Raw genomic sequence first — 25,061 nt, 5'->3', positions numbered from 1 at the left:
TTTGCCAGTCCTGGGCTTGAGCTCAGGGCCTGAGCACTGTCCTTGGGCTTTCTCAAGGCTAGAGCTCTACAACTTGAGCCTCAGCACCATTTCCAGCTTTTTTCTATGAAAGTGGTACTAAGGAATTGAACCTGGGTCTTCATGCATGCTAGGCAAGCACTCTACCACTAGGCCAAACTCCCAGCATCGGTGATGATTCTTTTTGAGGAGCAGTGAAAACCAAGGATGAAAGCAGAGGGGCTCAGAACTGGAGCCCCACAGCAGTTTCTAAATTGCTATGGTGCAAATATGTTTGCTTGCTTGCTCTTTTGCCAATGTGAGTTATATTGCATCTTCAGAAATGCCACATCTACAGAATTTTATGATTTGCAAACAGATATGACTCACTTGATCTTATAAATACTGTGTCATGGAAAAACTGAAGAAGATATTAATCCAAATTTGTGAAAATACAAGTTATAGAGAAATGCAAAAAAAACATTGGGGTTAAAAGCTCAGACTGCAGCTGGGCACAGTGCCTCATGCTTGTAATCCTAACTACTCAGAAGGCTGAGATCTGAAGATTGAGGTTCAAAGCCAGCCCCCAGCACTAAAAAACATGAGACTTGTATCTTCAATTAACCACTAGAAAATGGGAAGTTGGGCTGAGGCTCAAAGGGTAGGGCGGTAGCCTTGAGCTGAAGAGCTCAGGGACAGCACCCAGGAACAGAGTCCAAGCCCCACAACAAAAAGAAAAGAAAAGAAAAAAAATAGACTGCCTGGCAAAGATAACAGCTCAGCCACTTCAGCAAGAAGTTAAAACAAATAAGATCTAGAAAGACCACTTGTAGGACTATACTCAGAAGGATTGAAATCAGGTTCTTGGAAGGGACATTTAGACTCGCACTGTCCCTGTAGCATTCCTGACATCAGCCAAGGTATGGAAGCCATCTAAATGCCTATAGATGGGCAAAAGAATGAAGGAACTGTAATGAATACTCTTTAATTAACAACTAACCATTTCCTCCTCAAAGGACAGGGGAATATTATTCACTTCATAAAAGGGAAACCTTCCATATGCAGGAACATGGATAAGCCCTGAGGATACTATACTAAATGAAATATGTCTGTCACAAAAGGACAAATTTCACAACACTACACTTCTGTAAGGTGCCTACGTATAATAGCCCTCTCTCCATTTTCTAAAGACAAGTCATTCCAACACTGCCATTGGATGCCAACCCTGCATCTACACTTCACTAAAGCTTGATTTTCAAGTTGAGATACACAAAATAGTTAAGAGATACACGAAAATAGCAAATAAACCAATTGTAACAATATACTGTAAGAAGAACTTACTTAAATGTTCTCTTTCTCAAAATCACGCTGACCTTCCACCTTTCCTTTAGAAGAAGTGCTTTCCAGTTTCTCTTTGGCACATCCCAGGTGTCAGCCCTGCTCTTCTCTCACTAGGGGCCATCACAGGTGAACTGAGGGTTATACGCACAGGGGCACTGATGCCCAGTAGGACCGGAGAGTGCAGAACAGGGCAGGATGGATACACATTCTGTCACACTATTCAGGAGGGTGTAAATTTCCAAAATGTTCCATTTCCTATGTTCAGAAGACAAGTGACAGCTGCAACCACAGCCAGAAGAAACCAGTGCTTACCATGGTCTGGTGGGGAATGGGAGAACTATTGTTGTTCAAAAGGTATAAAATCCAGTTGTACAAGAAAAAAAGACACTCTACACATCAGTACTGTACTGTCCATTTACAACTGTGTGGAGAGGAAGACCTCGGGTGAGAATTCTTGCCACAGAAGAAGAAGATCTAAGGATTGCAGTTCAAAGCCAGCCTGGACAAGAAAGTCCCTGAGGTTTTTAATCTCCAATTAAAATCATCAAAAAGCCAGAGTGGGCACATAGCAAAGAGAGCAACCATTTGGGATAGCCTGACTGGATAGCATCATGTCCTAACCATAACCAATAACCATAGCCAATGTGCCAGGCATGGCCAATGCAGCCTCATAAGAACACGAATTCACTCCACAAGAAAGGCTTGATCCATTCTTGAGAACTCTGCTCCGTGCTCCCACCTATTCCCATCAGGCCTTGCCCCCAACACTGCCACACTGACATCTCCTTTGCTAACACATGAACTGTAACTGTTCATGCAGAGATGGCCAGCATACAAGAAGAGCTTGAAGCTTGACAACAAAGCAGGTTCAGCAACGGGACCCAGGGGGTGGGACAGGCCAGTGAGCACATGGCACTCAGCACGTGGCTGAGATGTACATCCCCAATTGCCAATTGTCCCACCACTCGAGGAGCACAATGCAGGCTGCAAAGCTTCCCAGGACAAGGAACAAACAATCAAGTCAGACTAGAAGGCAGGCAGAACTAAAGCGAAGAAGGGAACTGTTCAGGGAAAGAGGGTACCAGAGGGGCTGTAGGGCTGACTCACAGTAGTTATGACTGCACTCTTACAACTGCCAATAATTCCTGTCACAATCTGGGAGGCTCTACAACACAAAACCTGGGGATTGAGTCAGCACAATAAACCAGAGAACACATGGGAAACAAGCAGAGGTGAGGCCAGGTTCCAAGGTCATACGGGGTTATAAGGAAGGAAGTGCCAATGCCTGGCTTAATGCCATATGGTACAGATCCATCCTGCCCGCCTGCCCACCCGCCCGCCCTCCTCCCTGCACAGGATTCCGCTCACCCTCAGTGCTGAAGGCCCAACCAATTACCAATGCCTGCTTCAAGTAGATCTCAACTACTTTCTTTCAGAACCATGTTGTCACTTCTGTTCGAATGTTAAATGCTAGCCTGTTCTTCCACATTTCACAGGTTGGTTTAGATTAAAGACTCCCCAAATTTCAAAAAAACATCTAGGGACTGGTGGCTTACACCTGTAATCCTAGCTACTAAGGAGGCTGAGATCTGAAGATGGCAGCTCAAAGCCAGCTGGAACAGGAAAGTTCCTGAGGCTCTTATCTCCAATTAATGAGGGGACAGAAGAATAAGGAGGAGGTGGAGGAGGAGGAGGAGGAGGAGGAGGAGGAGGAGGAGGAGGAGGAGGAGGTGGTGGTGGTGGTGAGAGCTATAGCTCAAGTGGCAGTGTCCCAGTCATAAGTGAGCACGCTAAAGAACACAGCCTAGGCTTTGAACTCAAGCCCCAGTACCCCAGCCACCCCTCTCCCCGCCACATGCACACAAAATCACCGGTTCTAAATGGCATAGTAAGAAATAGGATGTTTTGAAAATGACTTCAAGAACAACCCTGTCATCTCACCTGGAGACTTGTGCACACAGCCAGACACTCAAAACAAGCTACCTAGACTGACCCTTGCTGCAAAACGCAACTGCCTTCCACAGCATTACAAATAGACAATGTCCCACAAAGGACAAGGCTTATCAGAATTCCTTAGGTTTTTCTTGGTCTAGCTTGCTTGGGTTAATTCCCAGCATTCTGAAGATTAGATATGTATATGTTTATGGGTCAAGATCTTTCTGAGATTATAAAAGTCACGAAGGAAAAAAAAACAGACTGCTACTGACAGCAGGGAGGTGAGGAAGGGATATGAACAATGACTGAAAGTCCATCTAAAAAGTCAAAAGTAATTCCTAACTTGTTTCTAAGAAACACTTGTATTTCAACTGACCCCAATGATCAGAAGAGCTGAGACAGAACGGTACAGAAAGAGTCCTCAGGTCCAGTGTGTGGAGCTTGAGGGCTGCTAAAATACGGGGAAGATGATAGCTGTAACCAAAGATGCCAGATAAGGAGGCCGGGGGTAAGCTCTCTCAAGCAGCTTTATGGCCATGAAAGCCAAGCTACCTTCAATAGCTCTGACAACAATTCTTCTCTTCTTATCAGGAAATGGTGGTATTTTCAAAGTTAGGATTTCCCAACAAAGACCCAGCAGACTTGACAAAGCAGAAGAGACCTAGCCGGTAAAGGACATCCACAACCAAGCATGGCTGAGGAACTATACGCCTGTGTCTTGCAAGGGCCTCAGCATCCCCCAACTCCCCAGCCTTTCCCAGCTCCACTGGCGATCCACTAATGAGATAAAAACATGCTCCATGTCCCCAAGGTCAAGACTCAGACAACTTTTTCTAACTCTGTCAAAGCAAAATAATACCCAACGGTTAGCAAAACCTATGCAATTTACGACCTACCCCATTTACTTGCTGCATAAATAGAAATGGATTTGACAAGGCTACAGGGAAGAGGAGGTGAATTAAACTAATCACTAGAATTTAGACCCCAGCAAAGGCAGGACCTGAATCTGTGATTTTCAGCTGCTTGTGGCTAAAGGATTCCTGAAATATGGTGACCACCTTTGTAAATTGAAAAGTATTCTAATTTTCAATCCAACTGCCTAAATGGAATACTTGGGACACAATCTTTCCCTTGGCTTGGGTCTTCTCATGAAGTACTGGAAGGGCTAATGACAGAACCACGGGTGATCTGAAGGAAATAGCACTTCGTGATTGACCCCCAAAGAAAATCTATCACCCTAAGCAAGCTATCACGGGAGAGGGCATTAACTCCAAATCCCAGTGTCTGAAAGGCAAGTAGCTCAACTCTGGAATCTCACCGTCTGCCTCAAACAATGGTTTGCAATCAGGAGACCACAGATGCTCAACTGACCAGGCCTCACCCAGACAGGGGCAAGGTCAGCTCACCAGGTTTTTGTTGTGGAATACAGACCAGAATGGCATCACACGTGCATGAATTTGCCCATTTTCTGAGTGTCACTAAGATAAAAATCCAAGACCATCTCTGCTCTTACAAACACTGCTAATAAGAACGTGGGCTCCAGGGTCCATGGCTTGGGAGGGATTACTGTGCCCTGGGGTATACCTCAATTTTCTTGTGCGCAAATGGGCTGAGAAGAGATGCTTCCTTACAGATGTAGTGGAAATGAAAAGAGATTGAACAGAAAGCATATTAGTACCAAACGTGGTGGCATATACCTGTAATCCTAGCTACTCAGAAGGCAGAGGAAGAGAATTTTGGCCTGAGGCTAGCCTAAGCAAAACATGAGGCCCCATTCGAAAAGCAAAAGGACGGGTTCGTGATCAAGGGGTAAAGCCCTTGCCACAAACACAACATGCCAGTGTGCAGTGCTCAGCTAAGTTAACAGCAGGTTTGCAAAGATGCAAAAGGCAGCTACAAATAGCAGCACTTTCGTAAGCCCAGCTTTGTGCACTGGCTCCCCACCTGATTTTCACAGGACTCTATCTCATTCGAAACTGCCAAGTCCCTGTGGGAACACTAGATCCCAGATGACGTTACCACACCAGAAGCCTGCTTTCCAGAGGACTGCGGTTCTTCACAGATCCACTGCTGTACATTCCTAGCACAAGGTGAAGCAAGGACTCCCTTAGAAATTACTTGCAATGCGGAAGGAAGGCAAAGCAGCGAATGCCAGAACAAAACCATCAAATAGGAAGCAGAGGGCAGGCCGGATGGCCTATGTCCGGCAGAAACCTCAGAAATGGTGCCAGGAAGATTCCCAAGGGAAATAGTGACTGCCCTGAGCTTATAGGAGAGCAAGAAGGGGGTTCTGAAGCAGAAGACCAAGTCTTGGAGAGCAGGATCCCCAGGTCTGGCTACAAGATTGCCCTATCTGGGTTGGTAGGTCAGCCAAGGCATTCCCACCCACAATGTGGAACACAGCGCAGAACTGGGGAAACCACCTACTGGGGAAACGAGGCGTGGAGCAGAGCCCCGGGGCCCGCATGGACCACGAACTTCAAGAAAAGAAAAAAGAGAGTGGCTCACCAATACCAGCACGGGTGTGAGGTGTCTCAGGTCCTCAGGGAGTGGTGAAGGTTTATGATTTCCATGTGGGGAGCCTCTGAAAGGCTCAGCTATCTTATGGTTGACTGTAAGAGTAACTCAACTTTATTGGGTACCAACTTATGCGCTTGGTGTTTGGGTTTGCATTACCTAGTTTCCCATCTCCACAATTCTGATATTATTATTAGACCCATCTTAGAAATGAGAAGATTTGAACCAGATCTGGTGGGAGAGGAGAGTGGGCAGCTTTTTCCTCGTACTCTGCATTCAACAGGCCAAGCAGATGTGAGACAACCCCCCACCAAGGCAGGTCATGAAACGTTTATGACTCAGTTTCCTCATCATGGGGTACAGATAATAACAGGGCTGTTACCAAATATGAAATGAGATTAATTTGGATTTCCAGGAGTGATCCATAAGTGCTGGCTAGCATTGCTACAATATGAATTAGTATCAGTGGCAGTCACTGTGCCCAGTGTAGCTACCCTTGGAATGTGCCCAGCTTAGCTAACATAAAAAGCCTACTGGAGGCGCCTGTAGCTTACATTTGTAATTCTGGCTACTCAGGAGGCTGAGATCTGAGGATGGAGGTTCAAAGCCAGCTTGGGTAGAAAAGTCCCTGTGATACTCTTACATCCAATTAACCATTCAGTGTGGCTCTGGTGGTATAGTGGTAAACATAGCGGCCTTCCAATTAACCACTACAAACCCAGTAGTCGCACTGGCTCAAGTGGTAGAGCACTAGCCTTGAGCACAAAGAGGCTCAGGGACCAATGCCCAAGCCCCATAAATGAAAGGGAGGGGAAAAAACGCCTTCAGGAAAAGACAAGGAGCCCTGTAAGCCAAACTAGAAGAGGTGGTGCTCAGGGCTGAAGGGGTACAGGCACCCCAGAGCCAGCACTGCTCAGGCATAGCACAGGCCATCAGGTTCCCACATCCCACGCTCAACCCAGGCTTCTCTTCCTTCCAGGAACAGAAAACAGGTAATGATTCAACGGGAAGCTACAAAGCTCTAGGCAGAGGGTTTTCCCATTAGTCACAGGTTCTGTCAGGGCCATGTTCCCACACAAGAGGCACGTGACCCAGCTTCTTAGACTCTGGGAAGTGGGATGGGAAGGTAAGTGATGATAACATGGCGCTCGCTGGTGGATGGTGCCGTCGAGCATGGACATTGAGGGTCTGTCCCCAGGGGAAGGGAGAGCTTCCTGATGTGAAACCACTGGACAAAGAAGAAAGGAGAAGAGAGACCAAGAAAGAAAACGAAGATCCCGTCAGGAATGCAAATAGAGAAAAGAGTAAACCAAGGTAACTAGAAAACCCCAGGGCAGGAAAGTTGATTTTTTTAGGGTGAGAAATAGATGGGAAGGGCATTAGTCTGAAACCCAGTACTAATCAGAAAAAAATACTACCGAATAATACTACACATTGATGCATGTTTAGTCATTATTCCAAGCATTGTGTAAGTAGTAATTCACTCAACACTGTGAAGTATGTGTTAGTATTTTTAACCTCATTTTGCATCTGAAACTACAGCAGCACAGAGAAGCCAAGTAATTTAAACCAGGATATACATCCAGAAAATAACAACGGTAAGATTTCAATCCAGGTATCTAAGACCCTAAAGTATAAGACTGAACAGTTTTGACATTCAGTAAAATTCCATAGAATGGGAACAAGATATTCAAGTATTTAAGCAAGAGTCTTGCCTTGACAATCTATAGATAAATCATTACTCATTAAACCAGTAACATATCTGGAATGATATAATGGCTTTTCCTGGTGATATAATTACTGGAAAAGAGGGTATCTATAAAGGTTACATTCTCTCAAGAACCATCATCTATTTTTTTTACAACAAGTACTAATAAAAAAAATTTTTTTAAGGCCAGGAATGGTGGTACACACCTGTAATTCCAACCCTCAGGAGATGGAAGTAGGAGAATAATGAGTTCAGGGCCACCATGTAGCCTGGTGAGCCTTTGCCTCAAAAAAGAAAAATAAAATAAAAATCCTGCTGTCATTTTTAAGAAGCAAACATTCTATATAACTCTGTTGACATTGTTAACAATTTCTCAGAAATCCTAAACATCCCAATTCTTAAATAAGAGAAAGTATTTATAAGAAGGGACTACATTTGCTTTATCCCACTTTGAAATTATCTCAATGTTAATGAGATGAAACTACAAAATAGTAGGGAGCACTATTATATTTCCACTTGATTACCTTTGAGGAGGGATTTTCATTTCTTTTTAGTATGTTTTGCATCTCAGTATTTTCCATAGTTTCTCTTCTTTTAATTATACAAAGAATAATCACCATGTTTTTTCTTTTAATGCAAGAGGCTAGTTAATGCATTAAAAAAAAAAACTTCCAGTGCAGTGGCTCACACCTGTAATCATAGCTACTCAGGAGGCTGGGGATCAGGGTTCAAAGTCAGCCTGGGCACAAAAGGACCTGAGACTCTTATCTTCAATTAACTTCTAGAAAATGGGAAGTGGGGCTTGACTCAAGAGTAGGGTGGTAGCCTTGAGCTGAAGAGCTCAGGGACAGCACCCGGGCCAAGTTCAAGCACCATGACCCACCAAAAAAAAAAAAAAAAAAACCCTGGACTGGAAAAAGAAAGAGAGGTGGGGGGGAGGGAGAAGAAAGGAAGGAAGGAACCTTCCCAGTGTACTCAGTAGTTATCTTTCTTTGATAGAACTTGTTTTCCCTATTTTTTTTAGAACTCTTAACTCCTTGGTAAGGCAACAGCTCAAAACTACAACCCACGATATTCACATATAATATTTCTACTAGGCTAAAGGCACAGACAATGCTATGAAACCTTTGATCTCTACCACAGGAAATCAGGCCAAAAAAAAAATCCTAGGCATTGCCTCCCCTTTATTACACTAGAAAACACACTGTAAATAACACGTACACAGTAAAACACTAGGCCATTCATTATTTTTGTACTTTCCCACTAACTTTTTTTTTTGCATGTCATTGAACCTTTTCTCTAAACAAATGTAATTTCAGAATTTGTTTTAGTCTTATGAGTCAGTTCTTCTCAATAAGAAAGATTCAACTGTTTCATTTTTCTAACATCTGATTCTCCAGACCCTGTAGGTACCCTACCATTCAACTTAATTCTGACACTAAGAACTTGGGGTTCACACTACACTTCAGGTATAGGGTTCAGTCTCAAGGAAAGGCCCCTACTTCACATGCCAGCTTCAACCTCAAATGGGGGTCTCCAGGAAAACCATATTTTGCTTATCTGACTACAAATGTGAGAGTTTCCTTCAAATGCCACCCCCTTACACACATACCCAGTCTTGATAATTAACTAGACTGACTCATAGAATTGAGTACAAATTACAATTACAAATTTGTTATGAAGGTCACAGCTCAGGACAGACCAATGAAAGAGACACATGGGACAAAGGGCAGAGGATAGTATGGAACACCACCTTCCCCGGCGTCCTAGCAGGACTTTCGTAGGAGCATTGTTACCTGGGAAGGCCTGACTGTTACAGAGTTGGTGGTTGAACCCTAAAGTTTCAGGGGAGGGCCTGAGCGCCAACCTTCTAATCACAAGGTTGGTGACCCCAGCAACCAGCTCCATCTTGAAGCTCTCTGGAGCCCTACCCAGTCACCTCACTATCAAAACTCAAGTATAGTCCAAAGGAGCGCATTATGTCTAGGAAAGAGACGCTAAGTCCAACCCTTAATAAATTCCAAGCATTTTAGGAGTTCCATGCCAGAAGCCTGAGACAGAGACAAAATACAGATGCATTTTACTACACTATACTGACTCAAAGCCATTAATATTTCAAGGAACAGCAATGAATCAGCACGGGTAAAAACATCTAGTTCAGAAGAATCCTCTCTCCCTCCTCAAGTCGACAATCTGTATAGGTAAGCAGGTCCCCAGTAGTGGAGCCCATTACTTTCACACTGGATCATTTTCCTCTCTCCAAGTGTTCAACTGCATTGCAGGAAACAGACTGAGAAATAGACTTGCAGGAAGCAATAGAGCCCTTATCCAAACAGAGGTTCATAAATCAATATTCCCAGGCCTATCTGCAAATCTGTATTTAAAGACATTGTCCCAAAACTGACAGCTCTCCATACTTGGAGGAAGAACAAAATAATGTAGAATTGACCAATCACTGGGCTAAAAAATGAAAATGCTCAGTGGTCTTTCACAGATACGTTTAACAGAGAAGTAGCTCAGCTCATTTGTGTCATTTCCAAGGACTAACTGTAACTGAAGACAAATACGTGCTTATCTAGAGCTTCACCATGAATGAACATTTCTTGGCTTTCCCACATCAAGGCTATATTATATATACTGCATTTACTTCATGATTCACATTTCCTTAAACTGAATAAAAAAGTATTTGATATATATATATACACACACACACACACACACACACACACACGTGGGTGTGTGTGTGTGTGTGTGTGTGTGTGTGTGCTGCATCAAACCTATTCTGCTATGTAGGTTACATTTGCCCTACTTACAAGGACTACATTATTCCTTTGATCCTCATAACTCTGGGAGTTATAAAGAACAAGACATGTATTATTTGCACCCCCTACAAGGACACAGCGAACACAACCCAAAGGATCTGCAGATAAGTACAAGGCCCAGCAGCAATTTCAAGTTGGAGGCAGCTCACTGCCTGCAACAGTGTTCCAGTTCCCCTATCCTCTGCTCCTCAACCCCCCTACTCCTTACTCACTAATACTCAAGCCTCAGTCTCTCCCACATAGCTTCCTCTCAGGTAACACTCCTGGAGGGTCCTCTGCTGCCACTCCATCTCTACTTTTCTGATCCTTCCTCCCTACCCCCTGGGCGGGTTCGTGTGATCATTCCATCTCCTACACTCTTCATGGAAGGGTCCCTTAGGGTGACATTGACTCTTCCCCTCACCTGGGTAACTCCTCGGTGCATCACCTTTACAATAACAATAAAAAAATTAAATAAATAAAGGAATCACTTAAATGCCGAGCTTTGAGCTCTTATATAATCTCCACCCTTGGAATCAGCAATTCAAAGGAGTGAGTGTGCCAAACCCATCCACCACAATATTGCGAGGACTTGTGTCCAAGGCCTGGCTGTCCCCTCCCATCAAGTCTGTGTAGGACACCAAGTTAGTGGCTTATCTGACATGTTTACACAACCCTTGACAGTACTCAAAAAAGGAAAAGCTCATTTTTAAATTTAAATCATGTTGTATGTAAGGAATATACATTGGTTTTGCCCTCGAGAAAAGCACTAAAACCACGCTGACTTGCAGATGCACATGTGAGATTCCCCACACCACCTCAGAGTCTGGCATCTTGGCTCTCATATCTAGCTTCAGGCCCTGTCCAAGGCCCCAGCTTTTGTTCTGGTGGTTCTTTTCTGTTTCTCTTCTTAACACAGTGGAGAGGGATGGAACTGAGGATGCAGGGAGAGCATTCTGGACACACATACTCATGTAGCCCAAATGCACAAAGGTAAACCAAGGAACTGCTGCCATTAGCCTCCTGCCACCTCACCAGTGCCAGGAAATTCTGGTTACTATCTCTTACACTATGGATAATTCACGGGATTGTATTGGAGATGGCTGCTATATATACTGTCACAGCCCTGTTCCCCTATTGCCTAGTGAGACAGAAAGTCCAGGGAGTTCTTCAAACCTCCACCCCTGAGTGGAGTAAATTCTTCAAATCCCCTCCCCTCAGAGGAATCTCAGAAAACCACATTATGTCCGTGTGCATGTGTGGGAGTGGAGGCTCAGAACGTTAGCAGAATTGCGAAGAATTCTTTGTTTTTAAATCCTTCCTGTCACGTGGTATGTTATATACAGGCTCTTTATAAAGCTTCAACCACTCAGATAAATGTATCCGGCTGGTTCAAGACACAGTGATGACAGAGTTGTCTCATCTGTATCTTTTCAGGTTAATCATAGATATTGTCTTTATAGGACTATCGTGCCAAAATTTTATTAAAAAATCATTTCTAATTAGATGCCTGTAATCCTAGCACTAAGGATGGGTTGGTAGGAGGAAATAGAGTTTAAAGCTAACCTAAGCTACATAGTGAAACATTGTCTCAAGAAAATAAAAAAATAATAATTTTTTTTCTAAATCCAACTACATGCAAATCAAATCATTCCCTTCAAATAGCTACTCATAAGGCAACTGGATAATTTCTAGGAATTTCTAGAATAATAATGCTATATATTAGAAAAAATCTGTATTCTAGACATAAAATGCCTTGGTTTTCTCTTTAAGTGGATGGAACTACAATGAAAAAGTAAACCAAATCAAAAACAAAACTTTCCTCTACCAGTGACACAAAGCATAGAATGCCAAGTACCAAAAACAGAAAGAGGTTTGGTGGTGGTAGTGGTGGGGGTTTTTTTGTTTTTTGGGGTTTTTTTTTTTGGTTGTAGGACTTGAACTCTGGGCCTGGGTGCTGTCCCTGAGCTCTTCAGCTCAAGGCTACTGACCTACCACCTCTTGTGCCACAATGCCACTTCTGGTTTTCTAATGGTTAGTTGGAGATAAAGTCCCATCGACTTTAGTGCCCAGGCTGGCTTTTAACCAGATCTCAGTCTCCTGAGTAGCTAGGATTACAGGTGTGAGCCACCATGCCAGGCTAAGAGTTTGTTATTGTTTTTGGTTTTGTTTTGTTTTGTTCGGAATTAAACTTTTTTTGGGGGGGGGGCAGTCCTGGGGCATAGACTCGACCTGGGCACTATCCTTGGCTTTTCTCAAGGATAGCCATTTGAGCCACAGCACTACTTCTGGCTTTTTGCTGTGTATGTGATATGGAGGAATTTAACCCAGGTCTTCCTGTATGTTAGGCAAGTATTCTACCAGTAGGCTACTCTCCCAGCCCAGAAAGAGCTTTTATATGAAGCTTTGGCTTTCCCTCCTATGTGACCTAAACAACAGATCCCTTTCTGCTCCTTACTGGTTCCTCTCCCTAGGCCTGTTTCCTTGCCTGCACAACACAAGTATTATGGTAACCTGTTCCTCATGATTGCAAGAATTAAATCTGATCAAGCAAGACGTCAGCATGTATTATGTCTCATGTCTCAGCTGGTCCAACAGATACAGATAAAATACACAAAACCAAGCCATAAAACTGAAGGTCAGACGGGCACGGTGGCTCATGCCTGTAATCCTAGCTACTCAGGAGACTGGGATCTAAGGATCAAGGTTCAAAGCCAGCCAGGGTACAAAAGGACCTGAGACTTTTATCTCTAATTAACCTCTAGAAAACGGGAAGTGGGGCTTGGCTCACGGGGTAGGTCAGTAGTCTTGAGCTGAAGAGCTCAGGGTCAACACCCAGGCCAAGTTCAAGTCTCATGACCCACAAAAAAATAAAAAATAAAAAAATATGAAGATGAGATAAAGTGGAAAAGCAAGGAGCACTCCTGGCCTCCAATTGCCTCCAAAGGAGGTAAAGCTGCAGTCCAGACTAGGAGAAAAGATACCTGGGAAATGTTGCCCGGATCTCAGCTTGAAGGATGGGCAGAGGACAGGATATGGTAGTGATGAAAAAAGACTTTAACACTCACCTTCTCCCTGACGGCCATATCTTATATATGTCCCTTGTGGCCTTGTGGCAGAACTCTCTGAATCATCTCCCCTCCTTTTCCCCCTCTCCAAACATATCCAGCAACTATAACTATCAATGAGATAACCTGTGAACCAAGGGCTATGTAAAACAGATGTTGAAAAAAACAAAAACAAAACAAAACAAAAATGCTTTCCTGTAACTCAAGGTAAATTCTTTGCAAAAGAGCCCCTTCTGTTCCCATCCTGCCTCCTCCCATGACAAACTACCCTAGGCCCTACCCATGCCCTCCCCCACCCCAATAAAAAGAGACCCTAGTTGTAAAGAAATTGCACCATTTCTTCTCCAGCCAGGCTGAAGACTTGGTTGCCCTTCTCAGGTTGAGTTTGTCTTTCTTATCTTTGCCTTTTTCTTACTTCTGGTACTTTCCTTCAATCTCAATAAAGAAGAAAACAATACTGTTTTCTGACAGGTAGCACAAGGATTCCATTGAAGAGGGACACAACCCACCACACTGGTTCTACCTTATTATCTCTCCACGCTTCCGTGCTACACAGGTGTGTAGCACTCAGCCAACATCACCAGGAAATGAGAGAAAACAGCAAATTCTCCAGTCCCAGGCAAGACCTCCTGCCTCGGCTGCTCTGTGCCTTGACCAATTCCCCCAGGTGAACTCCTACATGCTCAGACTGGAAAACTACTGACCAGGGGCATGGCTCAAGTGATACAGAGAGGGGCTAGCAGGCCAGATCCCTTAGTTTCCCAGTACTACTGAAAATAAATAGATTTTCAGTTGGAGACCACTGCTGCAAGTTGGCTTGCTGTCGCCTGTAAAACACCATCACACTGGGTGACTTTTTCTTTTTTGCTGGTCCTAGGACTTGAAATATGGGCCTGAGTGCTATTCCTGGGCTGCTCTTGCTCAAGGCTAGTGTTCTACCACTTGAGCTACAGCACCACTTTTTGGAGAAGTTGGTTGGAGATAAAAGACTCACAGAGTTTCCTACACAGGTTGGCTTTGAACCATGATCCTAAGTAGCTAAGATTACAAGTGTGAGCCACTGGTGCCTGGCTGAGTGGGTGATTTTTTTTATTTTTATTGTGATTAATAGAAGGGTTACATTATATTCACCAGATAGAAGGTGCATAACTTCACAAACATTGATACCCTTTCTCATGACATGGTCCCCATTGCCCTCTCACCCTCCCCCGCTTATCTTGATTTCCCCCCTTCCCTATCCAATTTCAAATAACCAATTACGCACATATAAAATATATCAGATAACAAGATGAAATACTGTAACAATATGAGATAACCAAGGGATGGCAAAAGAGATGAGAGATAACATAGTACATTAAGGACAACAGTCACTCATTATATGGCTTTTGTTTCCTTATCCTGAAGGTCCTTACATTTAGTGTCTTACTATTTGGCCTAATGTCTCTAGATTTTGTTCTACTGTAAATCTCTGCTAGGAGGGCCCAAGGTTTCTACTGATTATGACAAATGAGGGAGACTATTGGGCCTATGTTCCTTTGAGTCTGGCTTACTTCACTTAATATGATTTTTTCTAAGTCTTTCCATTTCCTTACAAATGGGGCGATGTCGTTCTTTCTGACAGCAGCATAGAATTCCATTGTGTACAAATACCACATCTTGTTGATCCACTCATCAACTGAGGGGCATCTGGGTTGGTTCCATATCTTTGCTATGGTAAATAGTGCTGCAATGAACATCGTTGCGCTAGTAGATTTAGTATGCCCTTGTTTCTGGACGACTGGGTAAATGTCATGTAGTGGAATTGCTGGATCATAGGGGAGCTCTATGTTTAGTCTTTTGAGGCACTGCCATACTGCTTTCCATAGTGGTTGAACGAGTTTGCACTCCCACCAACAGTGTAGTAGTGATCCCTCCTGGACACATCCCCTCCAGCATCTGTTGTTATTAGTTTTCTTGATCCTGGCCATTCTAACTGGAGTGAGGTGGAATCTTAGAGTTGTTTTGATTTGCATTTCTTTTATGACCAGAGATGTTGAGCATTTCTTCATGAGTCTATAGGCCATTTTTATTTCTTCTTCAGAGAAGACTCTCTTTAAGTCTTTGGCCCATCTTTGAATGGGATGGTTGTTACTTTGGAGATTAGTTTTGGAGTGATTCAATGTTTTGAGCTGTTGATATATTTTAGATATGAGGCCTTTGTCCGTTGTATGATTAGTGAAGATCTTCTCCCATTCTGTAGGCTTCCTAATTAATTTACTAGCTATGTCCCTTGCCATACAGAAGCTCTGCAGTTTAATGCAGTTGGGTGGGTGATTTTTAAAGGAGAGGTTTATTTTTTTCTCCATTAATCTTTTTTATATATATTTTTATTGTAATTAATAGAAGGGTTACATTAAATTTACCAGACAGAAGGTGCATTACTTCACAAACATTGATATCCTTTCTCATGTTTTGGTCCCCATTTCCCTCCCCCCACCCCCACCCCTCATCTTGTTCCCTGCTTACCTATCCTATTTCAAATAACCAAATAAACATATAGACAATATACCAGATAACAAGGTAAAATACTGTAACAATACGAGATAACCAAGGGACAGTAAAAGAGATGAGAGATAACATAGTACAGAGAGGTTTATTATTTACCTACAGTTCATGTGGTGATAGCCTTCCTGCTGGTAGAGTCTCAAGGACGGAGTATGTGGCAAAACAGGGCAAGGCAGGGGGAGAGAAGTATACATGCCAGTGCACGTGAGTATAAAGTGTGGGTGAATGTGTGGTCTCTGGTGCCTTCCTCTTTTCCTAAAGCCACCAGAATTCAGTCCTGAGGGCTCCACCCTAATGAGACTATCTACTCCAAAATCACTGCTTTTTTTGTGTGTGGGGGGGGGGGTGTCATGGGGCTTGAGTGTGGTCGCTGAGCTCTTCAGCTCAACCCTGTGGCCCTACCCTTGAGCCACAGCCCCAACTTCCCATTTTCTGGTGATTAATTGGAGATAAGAGTCTCTTGTTCTTTAGTGCTGGGCTGGCTTTGAACCACAATCCTCAGATCTCAGCCTCCTGAATAGCTAGGATTATAGGCATGAGCCACCATGCCTGGCTCCAAAATCACTTTTAAAAAACACCGCATTTGGGCCGGGAGTTTGGCTTAGTGGTTAAAGTGCTTGCCTACCATGCATGAAGACCCAGGTTCGATTCCTCAGTACCACATACATACAAAAAAGCCAGAAGTGGTGCTGAGGCTCAAGTGGTAGAGCTCTAGCCTTGAGAAAGTCCAGGGACAGTGCTCAGGCCCTGAGCTAAAGCCCAGGACTGGCAAAAAAAAAAAAAAAAAAAAAAAAAAAAAAACCACCGTATTTGGATATGTGCTTACTGTCTTACAATGGGGAGTAAATTCAACCATAAACCACAGAGAGGCACATTCAAACTATATCCACTCCACAGCAACTCCTCTCCTGGGGGAACACAAATGGCCCATTGGCCCACTAATGCTCACAGTTGAACAGGTGTCACTTTAAACCTCACTTCCTTCAAACTTGCCCAACCTGTACTAGAGCCCCATTTCTTCGCCCATGACCCACTCCCATCCCAGCTGCAGTGCTCTGGCCCTGTGCCAGAATCTCCTTGTCCTTAATATACCTCAGGTGCTAATAATGACCTACCTATTAGGTTGTTTAACGCTCCCTGAACCTGCGGCAGAGATTCAATCTACTCTTTTCTGTTGATCCTCAGGGAATATAGTATGATAGTTTGATAATATTTTCCACATGGCAAAATAAATCAGTGAGCCTATTCCTGTTTGGGTCCCCCAGAAGTTTGAAACTTAATCCCTAATTGATATGCTAATGATGCCTGGAGGTGGGGCCTTTGGAAACTAATTAGGATTAAATGAGATCACAAGGCTGAGTTACTCAGGACAACAGCTGAGTAAAAGAGATCCAAACTTGCATGTTTGGGTGATAAAACCATGAGCCAAATATACTTCAGTTCTTACAATTCTTTCTTTTAAAGGACCAGGTATTTTCAACTCTGGGGCAATATGGCCCATCAAGGCAAACAGACACAGATAACAGCATTTCATCAACCCACAAGAAGAAGCAGTGAAGACTTCCTGCCAAGACTTATCCAAGTATGCCAATGTGAACATTAGAAAGTTATAAAGAAAAAACTCTGAGGCCAAGAGCTAGAACTTCAGAAACAAGCTCTGGCTTTTTTCCGTCCTTCCTTCCTTCACAGCCCTTTAAATAATCCACTCTACCTTGAACATGACACAAATATTACCAAGTCATTGGAGATGTCTGGTAACAGTAGATGATAAGAAAGTAAAATTCTGGAGTGGATAAAAACTTTGTAGCACTTGGGGGGATGGGTGAGACAGGAAGGGGGAGAAGACTGGATAGGTCATCAAGATGCATTCTATTCACTAACTGATATGCTCAGTTGAAACCCCTTTGTACAACTACTTAGTGATAAAAATAAATGAAAAGCCAGGCACCAGTGGTTCATACCTATAATCCTAATTACTTTGGAGGCTGATATCTAAGGATCACAGTTGGATGCCAGCAAGGACAAGAAAGCCTATAACACTCCAATAAACTCCCAATTACCTACCAAAAGGCCAAAAGTAAAGCTGTGAGAGTGTCGACCTTGAGCATAAAAGATCAGGGACTGGGGCCGGGAGTTTGGCCTAGTTGTAGAGTGCTTACTTGGCATGCATGAAGACCAGGGTTCGATTCTTGGTACCACATGCATAGAAAAAAGCCAGAAGTGGTGCTGAGGCTCAAGTGGTAGAGCTCTAGCCTTGAGAAAGTGCAAGGACAGTGCTCAGGCCCTGAGTTCAAGCCCAGGACTGGCTAAAAAAAAAAAAAAAAAAAAAAAGATCAGGGACTGTGCCCAGACCTGTATTCAAGCATCAGGACCAACACAATAAATAAATAAATGTGTGTCAACCTTTAGCTATGAAGAGTTATTGTGATGGGTTAAAGACAAATAATAAATAATATGTTTTTAGCAGTTCCTGTGAACTACTGTGCCAAGCCCTCATTTGCTTTTATCTCATGTAATTCTGACAGTAACCTCATGATATAGACTATCCAAATATTCTCCAAATACAGGTTTAAAAGTTTATTTAAGTTTTTTTGTCTGTACGATAAGCGCATTTCTTAGTAGTTGGGCTGTAGTTATTAGATACAGGACTGTGTAAACAATACATGAAGGAGGGGAGGGGAGCCAGCACCTGGTACAGCAAACAGGAGCCCCTTGGCTGTGGCACGGTCCCTGTGTGAGACCTCAGGACACAGACCAGAAAACCAGCTTGGCAAAAGAAGTTCTTGGTCACAAGAACTCAGGTTATCTAGAGTGGCTGCCACCCTTTACCCATCGCACCTCCCAAAAGTCCCTTGATGGATTTAATTTCTTTCTCTCACAAAGAGAACTGTGTCAATACCTGGCAGATGAAAGCAGAGAACTTCAGCCCAACTTCTCCATCTACCACTGAGGTCCCATTACAGCGGACAGGCATCCATGAAGGCACCAGAATAAACAAAGCCCTGTGCTGCTCTACTGGACCCTGCAAGAGACTGTCAAGTTAGACTGCTTTTCCTTTGGTGCCACACATTTGAGAAGTTACTCCTGTTGGAGGGTATTTTGCTATTTAAAAAACAAAACAAACAAAAAAACTCTTCAGAGCTGGGAATGTGCGTGTGTGGTAGAGTACTTGCCTGGCATGCATGAAGCCCTGGGTTCAGTTCCTCAATACCACATAAATAGAAAAAGCCAGAAGTGGCACTGTGGCTCAAGTGGTAGAGTGATAGCTTTGAGTAAAAAAAGCACAGGGACAGTGTCAATGCCCTGAGTTCAAGCCCAGGACTAGCAAAAAAGAAAAAGAAAGAAAGAAGAAAGAAAGAAAGAGAAAGAAAGAAAGAAACAAAGAAACAAAGGAAGGAAGGAAGGAAAAGAAAAGAGGGAGAAAGAAAGAAGGAAAGAAAAGAAAAAGAAAATCATTCATTGAATTTCTGTGTTAGCTTTTAAATTTCTATGGCGTTCTTGCTGTTTCTCCATAAGCTATCTGGATATTTGCATTTGGATCCCAACACATATGAGCTGACGAATTAGGGAACCCATGATTCTAGAAAGGTAACAAGAAGTACATTATCACACTCAGAAACCTTGACACATTCAGAAACTTATGCATATTACCATAGCAACACCAGGAAGAGAGAAACATATACCTGAATCTCACCTTGCTTCCAGTGAGGTTTACTGTGCACAGAGCAATCAAAAGCCTACGAAGCTGGCTTTGGTAGCTCATGCCTGTGGTCCTAGCTACTCAAGAGGCTGAGATCTGAGGATCACCCTCAAAGCCAGACCAGATAGGTAAGTCTGTGACAGTCTGATCTCCAATTAACTACTTAAAAAAAAAGCCAGATTAGCAAAATTGCTCAGCAACAGTGCCCAGGCCTTGAGTTCAAGCACATGAAATCATCTGTTTTCAGTGCATTTCACATTATGAGAATTCTCTGGAAAGGATAACAGACACGTGCTTTGAAAAAAAAACTCAAAAAGTACCACAAATAAAAATAATCAAGATACCAAGTATTGTCTAACCAATTAGCAAACATGTTTTTCTAGAAAAAAAGAGTCCTTTAGACCGAGAGTAAAATGGCTCTGAGTAAAAGACACATGTAGAGAAGACCAGTGTAGTATGCCAGCCGGGGGGGGGGGGGGGGGTGATTCTCTTCCCCTTTCCATACAAACTCTAAGTACTTGGGGTGATGAGTCAGAAGTACATATGGCGCTTCATCTTAGCTGAAGACACGCCACTAAACTCATAGACAGTAGCAGAAAACTCTCAGGTGTCACTAAAACCACAGTCTATGTACCTACATTTACTCTGAACTTTAATTTACATAATGATATAAATGAAGTCTCAAGGACATTTAGAGGAAGGAATAGAATTTATAATAAAAGCCAGGCACTGATGGCACTTTCCTGTAATCCTACTCAGAGGCCGAGATCTGTATAGGGTCATAGTTCATGACTGAACCAACCATAAAAGTTCACTGACCTCCATCTCCAAAATAAACAGCAATATAAGCTGGAGGCATGGTTCAAATGGTAGAACAGGAGCCTAGCAAGGGCCAGGCACTTACTTCAAACCTCATCACCAACTAAAAAGAAAAAAAGTTGCACTGGGTAAAAGACATGCCACTTTGACAGTTGCTAAGACCCTTCAGAGATATCAGCTCATCTGGTCCTCCCTGGCAGATAGCAAGCAGAGTTGGCACACTGCCCATGTCCCAGCTAAGAAAATGCAGGCAGACAATTGCACTCTCCAAGTAGTTGGGTCTCTCTTTGGCTTGTGACTCAAGCCCAGCCTCTGACTTAAAGCATGCCATTACCCTCTTACTTGGTGATGCTTTATAGATATTTCAGAATAACTTAGCAAAACAAAAGCTTTCAATAATCATAAAAATAGGCTTCAGAAGTGAACAGGTCTAAATATATGTCAAGAAGCAGCTTACATTAGACTTGCAACTTTCTGAGAGACTCAATTTCCTTGCCCACAAACGTGGAAACAAATTACATAACTTACAGGATGTTCTAAGAATCAAATGCTCTATGTACTTACAACAGTACCTGTAGGGGCCGGGAGTTTGGCCTAGTGGTTGAAAGTGCTTGCCTAGCATGCACGACGACCCAGGTTCAATTCCCCCGTACCACATATATAGAAGAAAAAAAAAAAAAAAGCCAGAAGTGGTGCTGAGGCTCAAGTGGTAGAGCTCTAGCCTTGAGAAAGTCCAAGGACAGTGCTCATGCCCTGAGCTCAAGCCCAGGACTGGCAAAAAAAAAAAAAAAAAAAAAAAAACAGTGTCAGTCACACACAGGTAATACTAAACACCAAGTTTTTTCCAAGAGAATAGTGTCTACAAGATATCAATTCACTCAGATTTCTAATTTTTGTCTCCACATGCCATATCGCATTCATTATTGTTCATCATTAATTGCACTGCCTCACTATGTAAGTAGACCTCAACATCAGAGACAATTCATTAAAAAGTAACAAGGAAGCTGAGTGGGGCTGTGGTTGCACACATGTAGAAGCCTACTACAGGAGAGGCTGAGGCAAACAGATCATGAGTTTGCGGCCAGCATTAGCTACACAACAAGACCTGTCTCAAAAAAAAAAAATCATAAAGAGGGGCTGGGAGTTTGACCTAGAGGTAGAGTGCCTGGCTAGCATGCATGAAACCCTGGGTTCAATTCCTCGGTACCACATACACAGAAAAAGCTGGAAATGGTGGTGTTGCTCAAGTAGTGGAGCAATAGTCTCGAGAAAGCTCAGAGACAGTAGTCAGGCCCTAAGATCAAGCCTCAGGACTGGCAAAAAAAAAAACACAAAGAGAAAAAAATGAGAGTGATCACTGGCTGCCTGAACTGAGGTATCTCTCATTCAAATCCAACTGTTCAAAATCCCCAAATACTTTACTTGATTCCTGTCTTATCTTTTTCTGTGTGGTTAGAAGAGAGGATTAAGGCTGCAAGAAAAGGGAAGAGATGGCAAGCACTTCTCAAATTGTTCATGGTCAAATTAAACTTGATCATAGAATCCTAAACTCAAGCCATTTATTTTTTTCAAAACACTTCATGAAATGACCACTAGATGCAGCCACCTGGTCTACCACCTGGCAAAGGGGAACTCGGAGTTTAATTTTTTTTTTAAAGTATCTTTCCTATCTAAATGAGGGATCAGGAGACTGGACAGCAGCCCACAGAACCCAGGACCTTTCCCACCCAGTCCTTACTCAAGGGAAAGAAGCAGAGAATTCATAGGCCCAGAAAGGGAGTAACAAGAGAAGATAAAGACATAAATAAGCCAAGAAGTGGAGAATTATCCCTTCTGGAACCTGTGGTGTCTAATTTCCAATGCTGCTGCGAAGAGACAGAAGTTTCAGGAGACTCTTGAAAGCAGGAAATAGTAGATACTAAATACACACACATTGTGAAGCTCTCTTCTTTTTCTTTTTTTTTTCTCCTCTTCACAATTTCTGATAAACATATGCTTACCTTTTTTTTTTGTAGCTTAAGCAATCTTAGAATCTCTGTAAGACTGTTGAGGGCAACTTATATTCTATTTTCTCTAGGAAGGAGCAGAATACAATGGAAAGAGAATGAATCTCAGAATCAAGAAGGTTCTATTATGCTAGATAAAGATACATATAAACACACACACATTACACTTAGTGCTTCTCTGATTTAATGCTGAATTATACAACACCTATATAATGTTGGGCCCTAGTTACCCTAATGAAAATAAATACTTCACAGGGTTACAGAGAAACATGCATGCATATATATATATATATATATATATATATATATATATATATATATATCATTCAGCCAGAAGCCAGAGAAGACACCACAGGCTTTCCACATGACTTCTCATCCCTTCCTTATACCTCATCTTTAATTCCAAGCAAATTTGCCACTCAGGATATCTTCTTTTGAGTCAGACCTCAAAACTCACTGGTATACTCAGAGTCTACAGCCTCTCCTTTTCCTCATTCTTCTAAAGCATTAACTTTCATCTAAAAGGTTACTTCACAATTAGATCAGAGCTTTCTTGAGTCACGCAGCAGTCCTGAGATCTGGATGTTGCTCAGAGACTCATCAAAATGGAAACCAGTTCCATGGATGAATTTCTCCCGTTGATGAATGATTACATGCATCATATGCTGCACTCTTAATCCCAGGTTAAACCCCTCCCTCCCACCACCAAATTCTGGAACAACTTAGCCTGGCTAAGTTCTGTACAACCTCAAATCTGATCTGAACCTCATTAGGAACCTGTATGTCCCAGCAGTGAAACATTGGGTGAACACTAAAATTTCCCATCACCAGCTGCCATTTCCCCAGGGTGGATGGCTGAAGGAAATACAGATCTGTTAATAAAGACTCGGGAGAATCAGCTCCTTCTTGTTCCTTTCCCAAACTGCTCTGGGTCTTGTGGAAAACTGAAAGCCAACTGATCAATCCGTTTAAATGCACTAAGTGTGGGGCAATGTCTCCGGAGAGAAGAACGGTGTATGTGTTTTCATGGAGGAGATAGTCATTGTTGGAAGATATCCAAGTGCTTATTATTTAGACCTGAAAAGAAGCCACCCCCAAAGGCAAACTTGGGAGAGCTTGCTGACGTCAGATTCAGCCTGTGGTAACCCCAAATGGCTAGGAAGGTTTGAGTTCTGTTTTTTGTTTTGTTTTGTTCGAATTACGGCCGTGCGATGGTAATTAAGGAGGGAGGGGATGAAATGATGATAAGAAATCCCTGGTGTGTGTCGATATAAAAACAAGAGCGTGACAGACACGGGGTTTCGGCCAAAAAGTGACACCTCCGTTAAAAACTTCAGCTCCTAGTTGGATCGTTAGGCACCCCGGGGCATCTCTACGGGTGCCTTCCCGCCCCATCTCAGAAAGTTCCTTCCGTGAAGACAGGAATTGACACAAAGAAGAAGGGGGGGCGTGGAAATCAAGTTTACCAGTGTGCCCTCTCGGATTCCGAGCCTGGTCTGGCCAGGTTCAATGGAAAGGCATGTGGAATCCCTGGCCCGGCACAAGAATCCACGCACCAAGACAATAACCGAAAACTTGGAAAGCCATGGTAGCTGCTGCAGGTTTAAAGATAATTCCGGAGAGGGGCGGCGACCGAGCACCCCGTCCCCGGCGTCTGGGTCTTCCGCCCGTCCCGCGGGGGTCCTCGACACCCCCAACCCCCGCCGAGGAGGGCGACGGCAGGCCGGTTCCCGGACCCTGGAGCTGCCCGGGGCTGGAGCGACAGGGCTCGGAGAGGCGGGGGGGACGGAAGGCGGGAGCCGGGCCGGCGGGAAGGGAGGGACGGCAGCCGCCGCCACGCGCCGCACCCCGCCCGGGCCTCCCCCGGGACAAGCCACCAGCCAGATGTTCAGCGCCGGGATCCCGAGGCTGTGCCGGGCCGCGCGCGGCTCGGGGAGCCGCGGGGTCGCCCACCCTCCCGACCCCGCACTTCCTTCGCGGATCAGCAGCTGGCGCCCCAGCCCGGCTCCCGCACTCACCCGGGGCCACTAGCGGCGAACTCACGGCGCCTCCCACGAAGACGGCAGCGGCGAGGACGGCGGATCCCGGGAGTCCCCGCGAAGCCATCGTCGCGTCCCTGCGCCCTCCTCCGCGGGGAACCGCGTCCGGGGTTCAGGAGGACCGTACAGCCCAGCAGCTGGCTGGGGGGACCGAGTGCCCCGGCCCCGGGAGCCGGAGGAACCCCGCCCCGCGGAGGGCCCGCCCTAACCCCACCCACCCGGCCAGGCCACTCCCCCCGCCAAGCCCCGAGTTCCGCCTTGCGGCCACGCCCCCGGTCCCCGCCCACCTCCGTATGGCTCCGCCCCCCGTCACTCCCGCTTCCTCTCCTAACCGCTTGGCCGCTAGGATTCGTCTGTGGCCCCGCCCAGGTCACGCCCACCATGCCCGGGTCCCACCTCCTCTTGCTGAGTTCTCTTCCTTTCAAAACCCCGCCCGGATGCAACTGCCAGGACTGCGCGGGAGCCTGGGGCGTGGGGGGGGCGGGGAAGGGAGAGGGGGGGTGTTATCCTGGGCTCATCCACTTGGGTTCTAGAACGAGGCAGGCGTGGGAAGGGGAAGCGGGAAGGCAGGCCAGGCAGGAAGCAG

The 25,061-nt window shown here is 44.3% G+C and overlaps 1 protein-coding gene across 1 annotated transcript in view; it reads right to left on the bottom strand.

Moving 5' to 3' along the window:
• The window catches only part of Rell1 (RELT like 1), a 54,334-nt gene extending 29,688 nt beyond the window's left edge, over positions 1-24,646 (bottom strand). The window contains exon 1 of the mRNA XM_090343727.1: positions 24,455-24,646. Within this exon, the coding sequence (XP_090199853.1) occupies positions 24,455-24,542 (88 nt within the window). The 5' untranslated portion in view covers positions 24,543-24,646. The remainder of the gene's footprint in view (positions 1-24,454) is intronic.
• Positions 24,647-25,061: the final 415 nt, after the last annotated feature.

The sequence above is a fragment of the Megascapheus bottae genome, chromosome 13, assembly GCF_031878675.1.
Source record: "Megascapheus bottae isolate mThoBot1 chromosome 13, mThoBot2.hap1, whole genome shotgun sequence".
In the NCBI taxonomy this organism is placed as follows: Eukaryota; Metazoa; Chordata; class Mammalia; order Rodentia; family Geomyidae; genus Megascapheus; species Megascapheus bottae.
This window is presented reverse-complemented; position numbering and strand designations above follow the sequence as displayed.